This window comes from Mauremys mutica, chromosome 21 (genome assembly GCF_020497125.1).
Source record: "Mauremys mutica isolate MM-2020 ecotype Southern chromosome 21, ASM2049712v1, whole genome shotgun sequence".
NCBI lineage: Eukaryota > Metazoa > Chordata > Testudines > Geoemydidae > Mauremys > Mauremys mutica.
The window spans coordinates 17,487,948-17,505,240 of record NC_059092.1 but is presented as its reverse complement, the minus strand read 5'-3'; the positions used below and the strand labels follow the sequence as shown (position 1 = coordinate 17,505,240).

The 17,293-nt window shown below is 39.1% G+C and overlaps 1 protein-coding gene across 1 annotated transcript in view; it reads left to right on the top strand.

Moving 5' to 3' along the window:
- Window positions 1-363: 363 nt before the first annotated feature.
- The window catches only part of SPEN (spen family transcriptional repressor), a 94,258-nt gene continuing 77,328 nt past the window's right edge, over window positions 364-17,293 (top strand). The window contains exon 1 of the mRNA XM_044996175.1: window positions 364-501. Within this exon, the coding sequence (XP_044852110.1) occupies window positions 419-501 (83 nt within the window). The 5' untranslated portion in view covers window positions 364-418. The remainder of the gene's footprint in view (window positions 502-17,293) is intronic.

Here is a 17,293-nt window from a genome sequence, read left to right as displayed (position 1 = left end):
CGGGGTGGGAAGGGAAGGGACGCCTCCCTTCCATCTCCTCCCCCCCCTTTTTTTTTTGCGCAGGCGCAGTGGCGTGAGGAAAACGCGTGCGCAGTGAGGCTGGCGGCCCAGGGCGTTGGGAGCGAGCGCTCCCCTCTCCTTTCCCTCCCCCCCCCCGGCCGGGAGTGCGCCTGCGCCGGGCTTCGCGGCGGTGTGAGAGGGAACTGGGAGAGCGGAGCCGCCACAGAGCGCGAGCGAGCGCGAGGGGGAGGGGGCGCCGCGCTGCCGCCGCCGCCGCTGAGGGGAGCCAGGAGGGGAGCCGCAGCCCGCCGGCCCGGAGCAGGGGCCCCGAGGGATGGTGTCCGCCGCCGCCGCGAGGGGAGGCAGCTCCTGGCACTAGGGCACAGGCCGGGGCGCGGGGGGGCCGGCGCGGCGCAGCATGGTCCGGGAAACCAGGCACCTCTGGGTGGGCAACTTACCGGAGAACGTGCGCGAGGAGAAGATCATCGAGCACTTCAAGCGGTGAGTGACGGGGGGGGGTGTCTCATGGGGGGCAGGAGGGGCCCCTAATCCGCGGGGGGGAGCTCAAGGGGGTTTCTCCGCCAGGCTGTGTGCTCGCTGCCTCCCCAGTGTATGAGCTGGGGGGGGATCTGCGTGTGGCTCCCCCCCTTCCTGGGCACGGAGCTGTTACGGGAGGGGGCACGGTCTGTGCATGCCCCCCGCTCCCCCCAAATAGCCCAGGCAGCTTGGAGAAAACAGGATCTTCTATGGCTTCCCCTCACCCAGCATGGAGCCAGCGGTGAAGGGATGGGAAAATCTGTCTCAGGGTATCATAGCAACTCCTGCGGATACTCACCCCCATGGACTGTGTGTGGAAATCGCTCTGATCCCAGGCGAGAAGGTGTGTGTGTGGGGGGGGGGAGGGTTTGGGGGTGTCAGAGGAGAACAAAAATATCCTTGCACCACGGTGAAGATCTTTGTGGTCTCCTGTAAGATAAAATCCTGGAGGTTTATAATGCGGAAGGAGCTTCATGGAGAAATATTGGAGCCTCGCAGAGCCAAGGACTAGCAGGAGCAAAAACACCCATGGATGGAAAAGCCAGATGAAAAGAGGGAATTCGCTATTTTCTGCGTGGATGGGATATTTTGTGAGGTACAATATATTGGAAACAATTTTTAACCTCAGAGGCTGCTCATCTTCCTTCTTGGTGCCATGGCTTTAAAAATCCTTTCTCAGTGTTTAAATGAAGAGGGGTTTTGTTTTACATTTTTTTTTTCTTCATATCAACTCATTCCATTACTGAAGGTAGCTGGATACCTTGCACTCAGGTGTGAGCAAGTGACTGTAACCCCCGTGCATCTTTGGTTAGATGCTTTATAATGAAATTAACTAAGAGGTTTGTAAAGTGAATGGTGGGAACTTAAGTGCTTGGAAATACAAAGGTGAAACTGAAGAACACAGAAATGCTTGAAGAAGCCAACTCCCAGTGGATCCTTTCACTAAGAAACAGTGTTCTGGAATTTATAATACTGGAGCGTCGACTGGTTTTGTTTTAGAGAGACAAGGTGGGTGAGGTAATACATTTTATTGGACCAACTTCTGTTGGCGAAAGGGTCAAGCTTACACAGAGCTCTTCAGAGCTGGTATTGTTTTTTACATTTATAAATTCCATATTCTCTCGCTATATACATATACTATAACCCCAGTCACATAGGCCATAATGGAACAGTAGTTTGCATGCTTTTATATTTTCCCTCACCTCTTCATATTTTTCTTTTAAAATATCAAAGCTTAAAAAAAGGTTTGTTTTCATTTGTCTGGTCTTAGTGGTATTTAACCAAATATTTTGTTTTATCTGTTTTGAGGGTAAATTAGTGGGTTGGAAGATTAAACAGCGCTTTTTGGAGATGTCATTATAAGGTTAACAAACTGCACTAGAACCTTGTTAAAAGAGTAATAAGGAAAAAAGAAATAAGTTCTAGATGTGCATTATAAATAGCCAGGATTGGGTCTATTCTCACTCTTCAAAAGGGTTCTTAAACTTCTTTTTAATCTGCCTTACTACGGCTTAGTGTAGGAATATTACAGAGCGTCCTTAATAGTGAGTCACCATGGGAAAAATAGACTTGGTTACTAACACATGAGCAGCTTGGACAGGGAAATGGAAGAAGGAGCAGGAGAGCTGCCCTATGGCTTTTTTAATGGCAGATGATTGATTGATTTCGTTGTTGCTTGATCTTCGATATTAAATCTTCATCTTGGAAGCGTGCATGTCTGCATGTAAAGCAGGATTTGTGAATAGTAAGCTCATTCATAACCACTTAAACTAGGCATAGTGGTGTGTGCGCGTGCGCCCATTTGTGATCAGTCCCCCATTATTTTAAACTAGGAAGTGAATAAAGCAAGAGATTGTGATTTGAATCAGGAATTAGGCAGAGTTATTTAGTAAGAATTGTTATCTGGGCTTTCTCCACTTGCTACCCTTAAAATCCTTGTATATGAAATTTATAGGAGAATGAGCAGATTTAATGCATGTTGCTGGAGTGGATATATGTAAAATGATTTGTGTTGGTATTTTGCTCTCAATCATCTTCCCTGTAAGAGATGTCTGTCTTGTCATTGCACTGTTTTCAGTGATGGGAAATTCACATGCACAAATGTGCAAACACGTGCATTGCAGCATTTGCTGATCAGTGACATGCTGCTAGCCTTGGCAACTCTGTCTATCCGAGAGAGCATTTGCTTGCTTTTTGGTGTGTCCCTTTTATAGTGCAGAGGCAGGGAAAGGGAAGGAGGAAACATTCAAAGAGAGATTTCTTTTCAAGTGGTGGATGGTGCAGCGGTCTGGCTTGTGTGAATGACTTTCTAAAATGGCGGCTAGGACTCAGTTTATGTGGGAAAGAGCAGAGCAGATCTCCTACTGCACAGAAGGAGGTGGGGAAACTGCAAAAGGAGGCAGCAGCAGGAGCTGCGTAGCAAGAGGCTTCGCTAGGCTCCCTGATCATAACTGCATTTAGTTGCAAGACTTACTTTTATTTTCCTTTGCACACCTTAGATTGTCAAGAAATGAGTAGAGTTCATGGGGTGTGTGTGTGTGTGTGTGTGTACAAAAATGTGATCTATAAAGGAGTCCCTTCGGGTCTTTTTAGGCACCAACTAGATGGTTTTGTAGAGGCTCATTCCTGATATATTCATACTTAGATAGTGTTCAGATTTGGATTGTATGAGGAGTGTAAATTGTGTGATAGGACGGGGCAGAAAATGAATCGGAAATGGTTTAAAACTAGATAGGAGCATGATAGTTACTCAGAGCAGGGAGGAAATTCAGCCATACAGAAATGTTAACATTGCATGAAACTAAAGAAAACAACACCTCTCTGCCTTTGGAACCCTGATCATTAATTACGTTGATAATATTAATCAGAAGTTCATATTCCTATCATTAAGGCTTACACACAGAACATGTACTTTTCTCTTCATGGTAGTGAGAGTCTGTATTAAACATAATTTTAGTTATGTAGGTGATCAGGGAATATATAAACACTTGGGTTACTCTAGAGTATATATTCTGAAACTCTTAGTTCCAAGCATGATTGAATTTAAATAGCAAAGATGGAGGAGTACTCAAATAAAATTGAAAATTTGGCATTCTGGTATTTTTCCTTTTTTCACATGACGTTTTTAAAGCAGGAAAAAGTTGCCATGGTACTGTTGCTTAGAGATCGATCAGGAAAATGGCTGGATCTGAATTAATTGCTTTTTTTGTTTTTTACCTTTCTGAATTTTGATCAGTGGTTTTGGAAGGAAATGCACATCGCTTTGGCAAAACCTTTTATTTCTGCACAACTTGAGTCTTCTTTACAATTTAGATTTTTAGCTGGTTCTTAAAAACAAAAATGCCACTCCCAAACCATGCATTAATATATGTGTACACACACACACTCCAAATCAGTAATAGGGGTGTGAAAATCTAAACATTTGGCCACTGATATAGGTATTAGTTTAATATTTTTATTTAATACCGTACATTGTTTTGAGCTGGTTTTTAGCTCTCTAAATTACTAAATATTTGTTGCTTAAAATATCTGTTGAATGAAGTTTCAGTTAGCAGCAGGATCATCAAGGGTACTGTATGTGCACAATAGAGCAAGCCTTTCTTTGTATGTTGGTTAGTTGAGTGGGGGAAGGGACAAGTTACCCAATAATTGTATTGCAGTCTTGTTTTATTGTGGCAGGAGCTTAGCTCTGCTGGACATATACATATGAAAGGCAGCTGCCTGAGCTTGGATATGTAATGTATAAGGTTGGCTTATTGGAAAGACCGGCTCTTTAGTTTGGAGCTCTTTTCAGATTTAGCTGATCTTGGCTCAATCAAGTTCCCACCCATCCCCCAGTCTGAGAACAGGAAAGAATATGCAAAGAAGCTGACCAAGCGGTATTACAAAGTTGTAGTTACAGAAGCAGAAAAGAGAATTTGTCAAAAATATATCACTACAATAAATATTAGATACAGCCAAGGAATAGCCAATGTCAGTTATATATAATTTCAGTGTACCAGTATTTATACTAGTTTTTCCAGTTGTTACCTGTAAAATATATTGCCATTTCCATATATAAGCATATGTGTAAATTAAATCTTTTGCGATTACAATCTCGTGCTAAATATTTTCAATACTGTACTGTAACTGAAATAGCTAGTTTTAAGAAGACACAGTAAGTGTACTGAGTGGGAGAGACTTTCATTTTTATTAATTGTAACTTAGGGAAATTTTGCTCACTTTGGTTTGCAGTCTCTTTCTTCATATTTTGGGAGAGGTTTATCTAGGCATAAATATAAATGCTTTGTAGCAGCAGTTTCTTCCAATATTTTATCTATACTGCTCTTTTAAAATTCAGTTTTCTTTTGCATAAATTGAAGCGATATTCTTTGGTAAATGCTTGTCTTAAATTGGAGGAGAATAGTGGAGTTGTCAAGAATTGTGACTGATGGTTGACTTCTGTGCACAGGGTGTTTTTAAAATCTTTTTTTCAAAGCATATTTCTGTCTTGCTGTTTTGAAGAGGTTGTTGATAAATTACCATTTGCGAATTTAAAAATATTTGGGCTAGCTTATGTGTGCACACATCGTATTTGTGTATTTTTCATATAGGCTTCAAAATATACAATTACTGACTGATTACATTTCATTTTTCTTTGTATCTCAGACCTTTTCTTTAAACTCTTGCAAGACTTTAAACTAGCACAGGAAATCAGGGAAGCTTGTTCTTAAAATAGTATATTTCATGTTATGATCTCAGATGCTGGAATTCAGTCTTCATTAAAACAGAATATTTAGCTGTGAGTGAAGGTGTTTCTTCATTGCAATAATTAAAATGAAACCAAATTATTGCACTCTTGAATGGTAGAAAAAAATCATTCACCATTACTGAAACAGATGCCCAGCAGCTTGCAGAACAAGGAGACTAAATATAGTAACATTTGTCCATAGCACAAATGCCACTCTTCCATGCTTTCTCCCTGTTTTTCCCCTTTGGTTATCCAAAGACCTGTTGCTTTGCCTCAACTATTTGCATTTTAAATGGAAAAGACCAGTGACACTCTTTAAATCATTAGGGGTCATATTATTTTGATATGCAAACTTTTTTATTGTGTGGGAAATATTAGCCTGTGCAATGGGAAGATGTTCTTAGAGCCAATAGTATGAGTTTAAAGAAACACAAATACTATTTATATTGTAGTTCTTAAAGTTACAGCTCAAAAAAGGCCTAATGAAAATATTTTACATAACTGTTAATGTTGTTCTAAGCACGTTTTAGAAACCTTGTGTTCTTTGGCTTCAGGTTGTCTTAACTTCATGTGGAGGGCAAGGTGGAAATATAATCTGTTATTTAACAATTCATATCCTTTGAAATATGGTTACACTTTGAAGAATCAGTCTGTAAAAGGGGCATTGTGGAGATTCTGTGTTTGTTTTCATTTACTTCCATATCTCATTTTACTCAGTTTACAAAAAAACAAATAAATAAAATTTTCTAATGGCAAATAGTGCAAACTCATTCTAGCGTTGTAACATATTCAAGTTGTGTGCTTTATGGCTTATGAGTCACCACTGGTAAATAAAGATTATACAGTTGAAGTTGGTCAACAATTCTGTGAATGGTGTAAGGGGCAGAATAGAATCCAGTGTGGTCTCCAATGGCTGTATTGGCTCTGTACTGCTAACCAGAGCAAACTTTGCTTTGTCAGAATGCCAAGCAGATATGATCTGGAATGTGTACAGGGATCAGAACTGTTGAGTAAGAAACTACCATTATTTTTAATGCAGATGCTTTTCTGAACATAGCATTGGCAGTCTTTGCTATTGATTTAAATGAGAACAGGATTGGGCCAATAATAATAGTAGTAGTAATAGTTTTTCTAGTAAAATTCTCCAACCATGAAACCAAAGTACTATGTTCCCAGGTCTGCAAAACAAGTTTTGTTACTTATAATTAGCAATGGTACTTTGGTACATCAGTTCAAATGTAAACATAAAGATGACCTCACTAAATCAACTATATATTCAAAATAAAACTGAACATTCCTTTCCAGGCTTAATATTTGGGGATTTTTTTATTATAAAAGAGGGTCATAATCAGAATTCACTATGTTCTCTTATTTTGAATGAAATAACATAGAATTTTGTGGCTTGTTTTTAACTTCAAACAAGTAAAAGTGCTTTCATATTTCATTAACAATCCTCACATCAGCAGTGAAACTTGTGATTGGTTTATGGCTATATTTCCTTGTTGAAAGCAGCCATTAAGCACATTTTAAAGTAAGTGCTGAAGCATATTTTAAAGGTGGGCTTTCTTGGGGTGCAGGGAGGGAGGAATAAAGCTCAAGGTAGGATATATTTTATTACAGTAGTGCCTAGAGTCTCTGGTCAATATCAGGGCCCACTTTTGTTGAGCACTGTACATATGCATAGTAAGACAGTCCCAAATACAAAGAATTTAAAATATAGATAGAGAAGATGGAGAAAAAGGTGGGAGAGAGGAAATAATATTCCCACTTTTCAGGTGAGGGGCTGAGAGATTAAATGACTTCCCAAGATCACTCAGGAAACCTCTGAGTTGAATTGAACCTAGCTCTCCCGAGTCTCAGTCCAGTGCCTTAAACCACAAGACCTACTTTTTCCCAAATAGGTTTTTCCCATTGCTAAGGCTATGTCATCAGAATTTGTGGCTCAGAGGTGTGAATAAACAACCTCCCAAGTGACATAAGTCACACTGATGTAAGTGGTGGTATGGATAGCGCTATGTCAGCGGGAGAGCTTCTCCCGCCGATATAGCTTCTACCACTCACATAGGTGATTTTATTATGCCGAGGAGAGAGTTGTCTCCCATTGGCATGGAGCATCTTTGCCAGATGTGCTGCTGCAGTGTATGTGCCTTAAGTGTTGAATGAAGCCTCATTTGACTATATCCATGTGGCAGTCAGTGTTACTGGTGCCAGTGGAGTTTCTCCTGTTTCTTTATCATTTTGACTTATCTCCTAAACTTCTCCTGCTGTGCATTTGTTCCTAACTAAGCTTGATCCCCTGAAGGCCATGACCACTGATTTCTAAATATCCTTTTAGGTTTCTGTGATGGAATTGCTAGGCATATTGTCAAGTGGTTCTGTCTGCAACCACCGACCTCTTCCCGAAGACTTAGTCATTTCAGGGATGTTCAATAGCTTATGATCTGTGAATTTTCCAGCTGCTTCAAAGTGGCCCCCGCTTCAAAAATAGTGAAGAGCACTGGTTTAGATCATATTAACTGCTAAATTTTGGTTCCATTAAGATAATTGTTGGACTCTGATTCCATTTGGATCCTTTCTTAAATATTCATTATCATTATGTTTATGGAAATGATTTCATCATAATTTTGAGTGTCTTGGGAGATGCACTGATATTAAATCCATTCTTCAGCTTAAGATAGTGGAATATTATTTACTTGAAAGTTTTAATGTTGCAGTGCAAATAGAATCCTGATGCCATGTAATTTTACATGCAATGTAAACTCATGTAAAGCTCTTTGGGCGTGTGACCCTGTCATCCTAAGGTGAATTCATATGCTGGCCTTGGGTCCACTAAGGGGAAAAAAGTGTGTTCTTACCTTGTCCACTAACAAGTAATAAACACAAGGTAAAATCCTAGTGAAGGCAAAGTAGTTTGCAGTGTTTACTTCAAGCTGCTAACACATGTGGTAGCTACAAACAGTCGTGAGTATGATTTTTACTGTGGATTAGTTAACACATGTTGGCTAACACAAGGTGAGAATGCACCTTGCTTTTTATTGAAGATGCACTGTAGAAATAGTGTTTTCTTACCATGTGTTAATGAAGTTTGAAGTGAACACTAAAGGAGCAGTAACCAACAGTTACATGGATGATCTAAACATGCAAGGAGGGGGAAAATCGAAGTCAGACATAAGATTTTAGTAACCTAGAACTACATTAAATATTTTAGAGAAACAGGCATGTATTTCTGTCAGTGATAACGGATTACTCCAGATTCTTTACTATATAATCTTACATTTTTGGATTGCATTGAGGTGGTCAGTGACTTCCTGCACCACCACTGATTCTACCAACAAAAGGAAGAATATAACCAAGAAGAGTGCTAGGTTGTCAGTAATATAGTATAAGGTAACCCATCTACTTAAACCATGTCAGAGAGCATGTAAAGAGAGTTGGTTCATGAGTGCACATAGAAATTTCTTTTAATATTGAAAACTCAACCAACATCTGATAGGGTACTGTGATCAGCATAACTTATGCTTGAGGAGTAGGGTATATGCCAGGAGACCTAGGGACTTTCAGCATTACAGGAGGCCATACTCCATTTCCAAGAAACCTGTCTGTATCCTATCCATCTAGATATCAGTGTGCTCCCTAAGAATGTGCAACTGTTCTCTATTTCTTAGAGACAAGATATGTGAGAGAATTTATTTTATTGGGCCAACTTGTGTTGGTGAGAGACAAGCTTTTGCACTTACACCGACCTCCTTTTCAGGTTTGGGAAACTTACTCAGTGACACAGATACAAGGGTCACACTGTCATACAAGCTGGAACAGATTGTTTAGCATAAGTGGCATCCATCAAGGCTTGAGATGATTATATATCCATATAGCTGTAGCACCTTCATGTTTTCCCAGCAACCCAGGACTGGCTTAATTAAATCCACTTCCAAAGTAGAAATAATCAGTTTAAAAAGATTATTTCCTGGTGAATCCTTGAGGAAGTGGGAAATGTCAGAACAAAGTTGTACAGATATTTCTGTCCCTTCTCCACTATCTTTCAACACTGTAGTGAAGAGCAGACTGCTTCATTCAAGGAGGAGGAGTTTGGAACTGAGACTTTCAGAAGCTGCCTTGTGACGCTGGTGCTTTGTTGGTTGAGTTTTGTTTTTGCTACCCAGTGCCCACTAGCAAAAGCAGTCTTCTTGGTTATTTAGTGCATTCTTCATTGGAGGGAGATTGATTGTGAGCTTTCATGGTGTTCTCAGATGACAATAATTGAAGAAAAAGGAAAATATTTAAACAGCGAACTAAGGAATAAATTAGAAAATATAATTATTTAATCACTATAATCTGATTTGTTTAGCCACCTCTTCAGCATGCCAATTTAAAACTCTTGGGAAATGTGATGCTGAAGCTGGGAAATCAAATATTGTGCAACTGGTTAATGGCTTACATTCACAAGATCTTTGTGTTGTACTGTTGGTCATTGTAAATGGTTAGCTTTAGACAAAGGTCACTATTTTTGTAAACTGGGCTAACAAATAGCTTGCTTGTCATCTTTAAAACCTAATGAGCATACTGCGATAATAGTGGGACTACAAAAGTGTTTCACTTCCCTGTTTGTTGGAAGTATTCTTAATCTTCTGTGGGTGATTATCAATATTTTGATGTTTTTTATTCAATCTACTGTACTCTATAATTGCAGCACATGTTATATAAAATCTTGGAATGAAGGAATAAAAATATAAACTTTTAAAGAGAGACCTGTCCACGTAACAAATCAAAACAAAAACACAACACAACATTAAAGTCTTACTCATATGCTTCAAGGTCAGAAAGGACCATTATGATCATCTACTCTGACCTGCACATTGCAGGCCATAGAACCTCACCCACCCACTCCTGTAATAGACCAATAACCTCTGGCTGAGTTACTGAAGTCCTCAAATCATGGTTTAAAGACCTTAAATTACAGAGAATCCACCATTTACTAGTTTAAATCTGCAAGTGACCTCCAGGATTTCTGCCATTCTGACCTGGAGGAAAATTCCTTCCCGACCCCAAATATGGCGAACAGTTAGACTCTGAGCATGTGGGCAAGACCCAACGGCCAGACATCTGAGAGAGAATTCTGTAGCGTCCCATCACCGGCCATTGTAGATATTTGCTTCTTTTTAAAGAATAAACTCCCATGTACCAAAGTATAAAGGACAACTGGAAACTAACCTGGTAACAGAATAAAATCGTTATTATGAAGACTGTGTGTATGAACGAATCTGAAACATATTTCTTAAAACAGAACTCTTGGAAATGCGCTTTGTTGTGTAAAATTATATTGTTGGCTTCTGCTATACTTCTCAGACTCCTACATTACCAAGGACCCAACTCTTCAGTGTGAACCTAAAGGTAGGTTGTGACCTGGCCCAAGCCGGGGAAGCTAATAATCCAACCAGTGGACCAAATTTGGTGTTGAATCCTGGTCATGTGCCACCTGAGGCACATTGTGCATACACTGAGTGGGGAATCATGAAATATTTAGTGTGCTTGAATTGGAAAAGTGTTTCTTTATTCTCTTAAAAACTAGCTACAAAAGCTCACAATTTAGGCAACATGGCATTTGACTTTCACGTGATCTAAGAGCCTTCATCAACTATATTAGCCATCTAAACCAGGGGTCGGCAACCTTTCAGAAGTGGTGTGCCGCATCTTCATTTATTCACTCTAATTTAAGGTTTTGCGTGCCAGTAATGCATTTTAACATTTTTAGAAGGTCTCTTTCTATAAATCTATAATATATAACTAAACTATTGTTGCATGTAAAGTAAATAAGGTTTTTAAAATGTTTAAGAAGTTACATTTAAAATTAAATTAAAATGCAGAGCTCCCTGGACTGGTGGCCAGGACGTGGGCAGTGTGAGTGCCACTGAAAATCAGCTCACGTGCCGTCTTCGGCACACGTGCCATATGTTGCCTACCCCGATATAAACTTTTGTGTTAAAGGCAAAGGAAACTATGCTTTGTTTGCATTTTTGTAAAAAAGGAACAGTATAACAAAGTATAACAGTATATATAAACAGTATAACAACTTTTAAAAATATTTTAATTTTGTAAACTAATGCTAAAACTTTCTTGGTCTCATTTTTGATGTGATGTACTAAATGTGAGCCTAGTCACAAAGCATGAACTTCTAAATCTTATCAGCGCAATATTGGAATTGCTCAGCATAAACCATTTCAAAGCCAGAAGAGTGGCAGAGCTGTTTTGGCAGAATAATAATTGATCTCCAACATCTTCTACTACACCAAGTGGGTTTACTTCCCTATATCCATAGCTGGAGACTGTACCAAATTGGTTGTAGGGACCTCATGTCCGTGAGTTTGGGAGGATGATGGTAGGCATATTAAAAAAATAAATATATGGAGATATACCTGTCTCATAGAACTGGAAGGGACCCCGAAGGGTCATTGAGTCCAGCTCCTTGCCTTCACTAGTAGGACCAAGTACTGATTTTGCCCCAGATCCCGAAGTGGCCCCCTCAAGGATTGAACTCACAACCCTGGGTTTAGCAGGCCAATACTCAAACCACTGAGCTATCCCCTACCCCATACGTAATTGAGAGTCAGATCTGGATGCCAGTTGGGTTTTCATCATTTAGTATTATGCGTATCTAATAAGTTCTCCTCTCTGAAATGAATCCTCCTTTAGCTTCTTCAAAAAGCACCAGTGATTTCAAATTTATAATTTCATTTAGCATATGTTGGTTTTGGAGTGGTGTGAATTTGAGTGAGCGATCCATTCCCTCTAGATAAGTAAAAATATATAGCTTCTAGTCAAACATGAGATTGAGCTAATATTAATGTCTCCACCGCAGAGTGGATAAAAAGAATTTAGGAAAAATGACTGTATTTGAATCAACATAATATTTTAAATCAGATTTTTTTATTTATGTTATTCTTTCTTCCTGTTCTATAGTTGTAAATGACAAAGCATGGATGTTTTGTACTTGATTATAGTTTGTAGAATTTCAGATTTTACATAATTTTTTTCTAAGAAGTTTCAGATTTAAACTGCTCATCCATGCTACAAAAGACATGTAAAAGTCCTCATTAACCTTCTTACTGTGAGACCAACACCAAATCAAACAAAATTGATAGGCAACTAGCCTGTATTATATTGGCAATCTACCTTCTGATTGAATATTCATAAGTCAGTATAGCCTGGTTAAAGTATTTCAGCTTTCCTCCTCTTCCACTTAGGTTTGCAGTCAATGGGACTTGTGCTTTTAAGTCCCTTGGGTTGTTTTGAAACTTCTACTTAAATAGGCTCATAATCACATATTTAGGTGGGATTTCTAAAACCACCTAGCACACAGTGGCTGTGAACTGAGAAATAACTCTTTAAGTTTCAGGGTGATAGAGGAAGTTTTCCTCTTTGAATTGAAAATAGTGAAATTTCAGGAGTAGATGAACTTCCAGAATTCGTGACTACGCCTGCAAGTCCTGTGAATCGTTGCACCTCTTCCTACTTAAGAAATGGCACAGAGGCTACCAAACTATCTTGTTTACAAGGCAGTTGGTTGATAACTTTTCCTATAAAGACCACTTTACAAAGATAACAGGAATGGATAGCCTCTCAACACCAATGAGCAGTTTCTGGGAAGAAACTATTTGAATAGGTCCATGTGAAATCTTCCCTATAGCTAGGGCCCTACCAAGTCCAGTGTCCATTTTGGTCAATTTCATGGCCATAGGATTTTAAAAATAGTAAATTTAATGATTTCAGCTATTTAAATCTGAAATTTCACTGTGTTGTAATTGTAGAGGTCCTGACCCAAAAAGGAGTTGTGGTCTCAAGGTTATTGTAGGAGGCGTTGCAGTACTGCTACCTTTACTACTTCACTGCTGCTGGTGGCAGCACTGCCTTCAGAGCTGAGCAGCTGGAGAGTGGCTGCTGCTGGCTGGGAGTCCAGCTTTGAAAGCAGAGCTGCCACCATCAGCAGTGCAGAAGTAAGGATGGCATGGTATGTTACCACCCTTTTTCTGCACTGCTGCTTGCAGAGCTGGGCCCTCAGTCAACTGCTGCCACTGTCCAGCCACCCAGCTCTGAAGGCAGAGGCACAGAAGTAAGGGTGGCATGGTATGGTATTGCCACCCTTCTGCTGCTGCCGGTGGGGCGCTACCTTCAGAACTGGCAGCATGGGTAACAGCTGCCAATCTCTGGCCACCCAGCTCTGAAATCAGCGCAGAAGTAAGGGTGGTAATACCTTGACCCCTCCACCTAAAATAACCTTGTGACTCCCCTGCAACTCCCTTTTGGGTCAGGACCCCAATTTGAGAAATGCTGGTCTCCTCCTTGAAATCTGCAAAGTATAGAGTAAAAGCACACACAAGACCAGATTTCACCGTCTGACGCGTCTTTCTTGGCCATTTAATCTAGAGAGAATGGAGAAGAATTACCTGGTGATTTTGGGGGTCCCCACTGCTAGAGTCTCAGATGGTCAAGCCAGTTGGCACAACTGCAATTCGTTGCAACAAGGGCTGGGAGCTAAATCCCTGTTTTTTCCCCTGTTTAATAGGGTAGAGCTGGGAATCACATTAGGAGAACCAAATGGACTACTCATGAAATAATAGGAATGTTATTTTGGGTTGTTGTAAGGGTTGTTTTTTCTCCTCTCTGGGGATGTGGCTAAGGCTCATATAGGTCATGAACCACAGGTAACTTGTTTGGTAAAAGTCCTACTTTCCACTTTTATAATGCTTTTTATCTGAAAGTCACAAAGCACTTTACAAAACTAAGTAAGTAGTAGTATCTCCATTTTACAGATGGAGAAGTTACTTAATGTCTATGTACTGCGACTTTCCCAAGGTCATGTAATGGAAGATTGAAACTGAACCATCTACTTGTTGCTCTTAACCACTCATTTAGAGTGCCTGTTCTAAAAATATACAAATTACTGATTTAACACATTTATATCGTAGCTTTTCGGGGGAGGAGGAATCCTGAAACTTCACTATCACAAGATTATTACTTAAATATATTGAGCCAAGTTCGCTCTTGGATGTGTGTACAACTTTGATTAGTGTTTCACATGTGTATAATGGAGGGCAGTGACTACAGCGGCTCATCCGTGTTTGCCTAGTTGCATATTCTTGCTGCCTTGGATTCTTCCAACAAAGCAAATTGCTTTTATGTATAGCATAGGAAGATGTGGGGAGGGATAGCTCAGTGGTTTGAGCATTGGCCTGCTAAACCCAGAGTTGAGAGTTCAATCCTTAACAGGGCCATTTAGGGATCTGGGGCAAAAAAAAAAAAAAAGTTGGGGATTGGTCCTGCTTTGAGCAGGGGGTTGGATTAGATGACCTCCTAAATTTCCCTTCCAACCCTAATATTCTGTGTCCTCTCTCTTAAAGAACGGTTCCTTTTCCCCACACCACCATGTAAATTAATAGATCAAACAGTGTCAAAACCTTCGCTGTTCTACCCATACACTTGATCATTTTACTTCCCTTATGTATAATCATATTTCTAAAAGCTTTCCACCCCATCAAAAAGATGACTTTGTAACAGAAGTAAAACTAAAATCTTTCATGTGCTGACTTTGCAGTGTTTCTAGTACATCTCCTGAAATGATATGTTAAATGAGAATTGTAAAGCAAAAATGAAAACAAAGTTCAGCAAAGATTTACTATGTAGGGTGTCAAAAGTATTTAGCACGTCATTCTTGGATAACCCAGGTACAAAAAGTATCATTGACTATCTATACTGTGTGGTGTTTTTTTTTTTTTTTTTTTAATCTTCCATCAGTGCACCTCTGCTGATGGTGTGCTAGTGTGGACAGGGCACAGGTGTTTCCACTGACATGATGGTAAAAACACGTGTGCCCTGACTCCTCAGTATGCCTACTGTTGATAGTCAAAGTTGGGACATTTCCCACAGAAAACATCCCCCAAACAACCAACCATTGATAGCCATGGTGTCAATAAGCCAAGGTTACAGAATGAGACATTCCGAGACAGTTCAAGCTAAAAATGAAAACCGAAGAAATGGATGACTTGCCCTGATACAAGACTTTGCTAAATTCCTCCTCTGGCTCTACGCAACCATTATATGCCCCATGAGCACTTTGGGAAGAGTGCATATGGCTAATTAGCTAGGCTAAGATATAAAAGTGGGGAAGCTATATTAAAAATTCAGTTCGTCACATAAATCACCTTAATGGTTTTCATAAACTGATTCTTTAACTGTTGCTACTGTTGAAGTTGAGGGCTCCCTGAAGCATCATGCTTGCTGGGAGAAGTACTACTAATGAGACACCCTCAAGAACTGCTGTTTTTTGCTAAGGGCTGGCAGGGTGGATTCATTTAAATCAGGGAGATTTAAATCACCAAATTGAAAGCCTTGATTTAAATAATTGATTTTAATTAACTTTTCCATATGTACTTCTTTCCTAAAGAAAGATGCATTCTCATTGGTTGAGATAAGCGTTAAAACATGTTGATTTACAACTAAGAGCCTTCACATTATATTTGGTACATCTTTTTACTACCTAGGAGGGTACACTATAAGTATATATTTAAGCAATGATATAGTTTAATATTTTCAGATTCTATAAATTTTTCATTTTTAGTATGTTAGAAAATGGTGGTGAATATATTAGCTTATTTACTAGATTAACTTTTTGCTCATGATTTGTGTCAAGCTGCATTAGGATGGTAACTGGAATTTATATGTTTTGTATGTTTAATATTTTTATTGAACCAGAATAAGCCCTTAATACAGTACATGTGCGAATTGGTAAAGCTTGACCTCAAAAGTTGGATGTGTTTTCCCTGATTCTTTCTTTATATAGAAAAGTAGTCTTTAACTCAAAGCTTTTTTGATAGAGGCTCATGGACTTATGGATTTATTTTTTTTGTTTAAATGTTTTAAGAGTTTATAATTTTAGGCCTTATTTTTTGTATTAAATTCAGATTTCATTTTAAGCAACTTTATTTGTAAAACAAGTTTATTGTAAGTTAACAAAATAAACATCAATTTAAATAAAAGTTTTCCTTTATTTAAATAATCATTAATATTTATCCACCCTGGGGGCTGGAAGCTCAGTAAAAGTCTCTGTAAATAAATTTTGGAGAAGCAGAGCTGGAAGAATATTGCTATCCAGAAGCACTGCTACTGGAAAACAGTAGGAGTAGGATAATTAAAGCACTTCTCTGAATCATTGTCTTCATACTGTCTGTTCCCATAGTAAAATTAGGATGCTAGTGTTCTCATGATGTCAGTGGCTTTAATTCTTGCATGATGTGCTGATGAAACTAATATAGAATTTCTCAAACTTTTGCATAGTGTAAACTGGATCTAAAGAGAACTCTCCCATTCATAATCATGCAGACCACCTCCCTTCTCACTCACAATTGCTTTAACATCCCTATGGCAACTATAGCTGCTTATAGGGAAAAGTAATATTAGAAAAGCATTTGATATATATTTTAGCTGTCTTTAATGTGATGTACCATATTGGAAACATGGAAGGCCAGCACCATAAGACCAGTCTGCTCTACAGAACCAGTCAGCAAGTACTCCACAAATTATTGGTGGCCTCTGTTACCTTTACTTTAAACCTCGTGCTTTAATTTTACACTCCAAATTTCTCTTTACAAGGTGTTGGTCCAGAAATCAGCTCCACTTTGGACTTGGTGTTGAGAAAGATACAATATTTGGATCAGTGGTATAAACTGGCCTTGCGAGTTGCTTGCCTCTTAACATCTATATTTATTTTACAAGAATGTCTTAATATTATTTCAATCCTGCAGTATATTGTTAAATTTCAAAAGAAAATAAAAACTTGTACAGTAGATCAGATCAAGGGTATCATTTGATAATTGTAGTAAGCAGAAATGGTTACATTAAAGATATTTTCAACATTTCCAAAGTAGTCAGATTAATCTTGAAGGGACAGCAGCATGAATGAGGTTAGCAGTCTGCTACAAGTAGTCATTCAATCAAGCTATTTTTGGGATTTCTGCGGTGCCAAGAACCAATATAGAA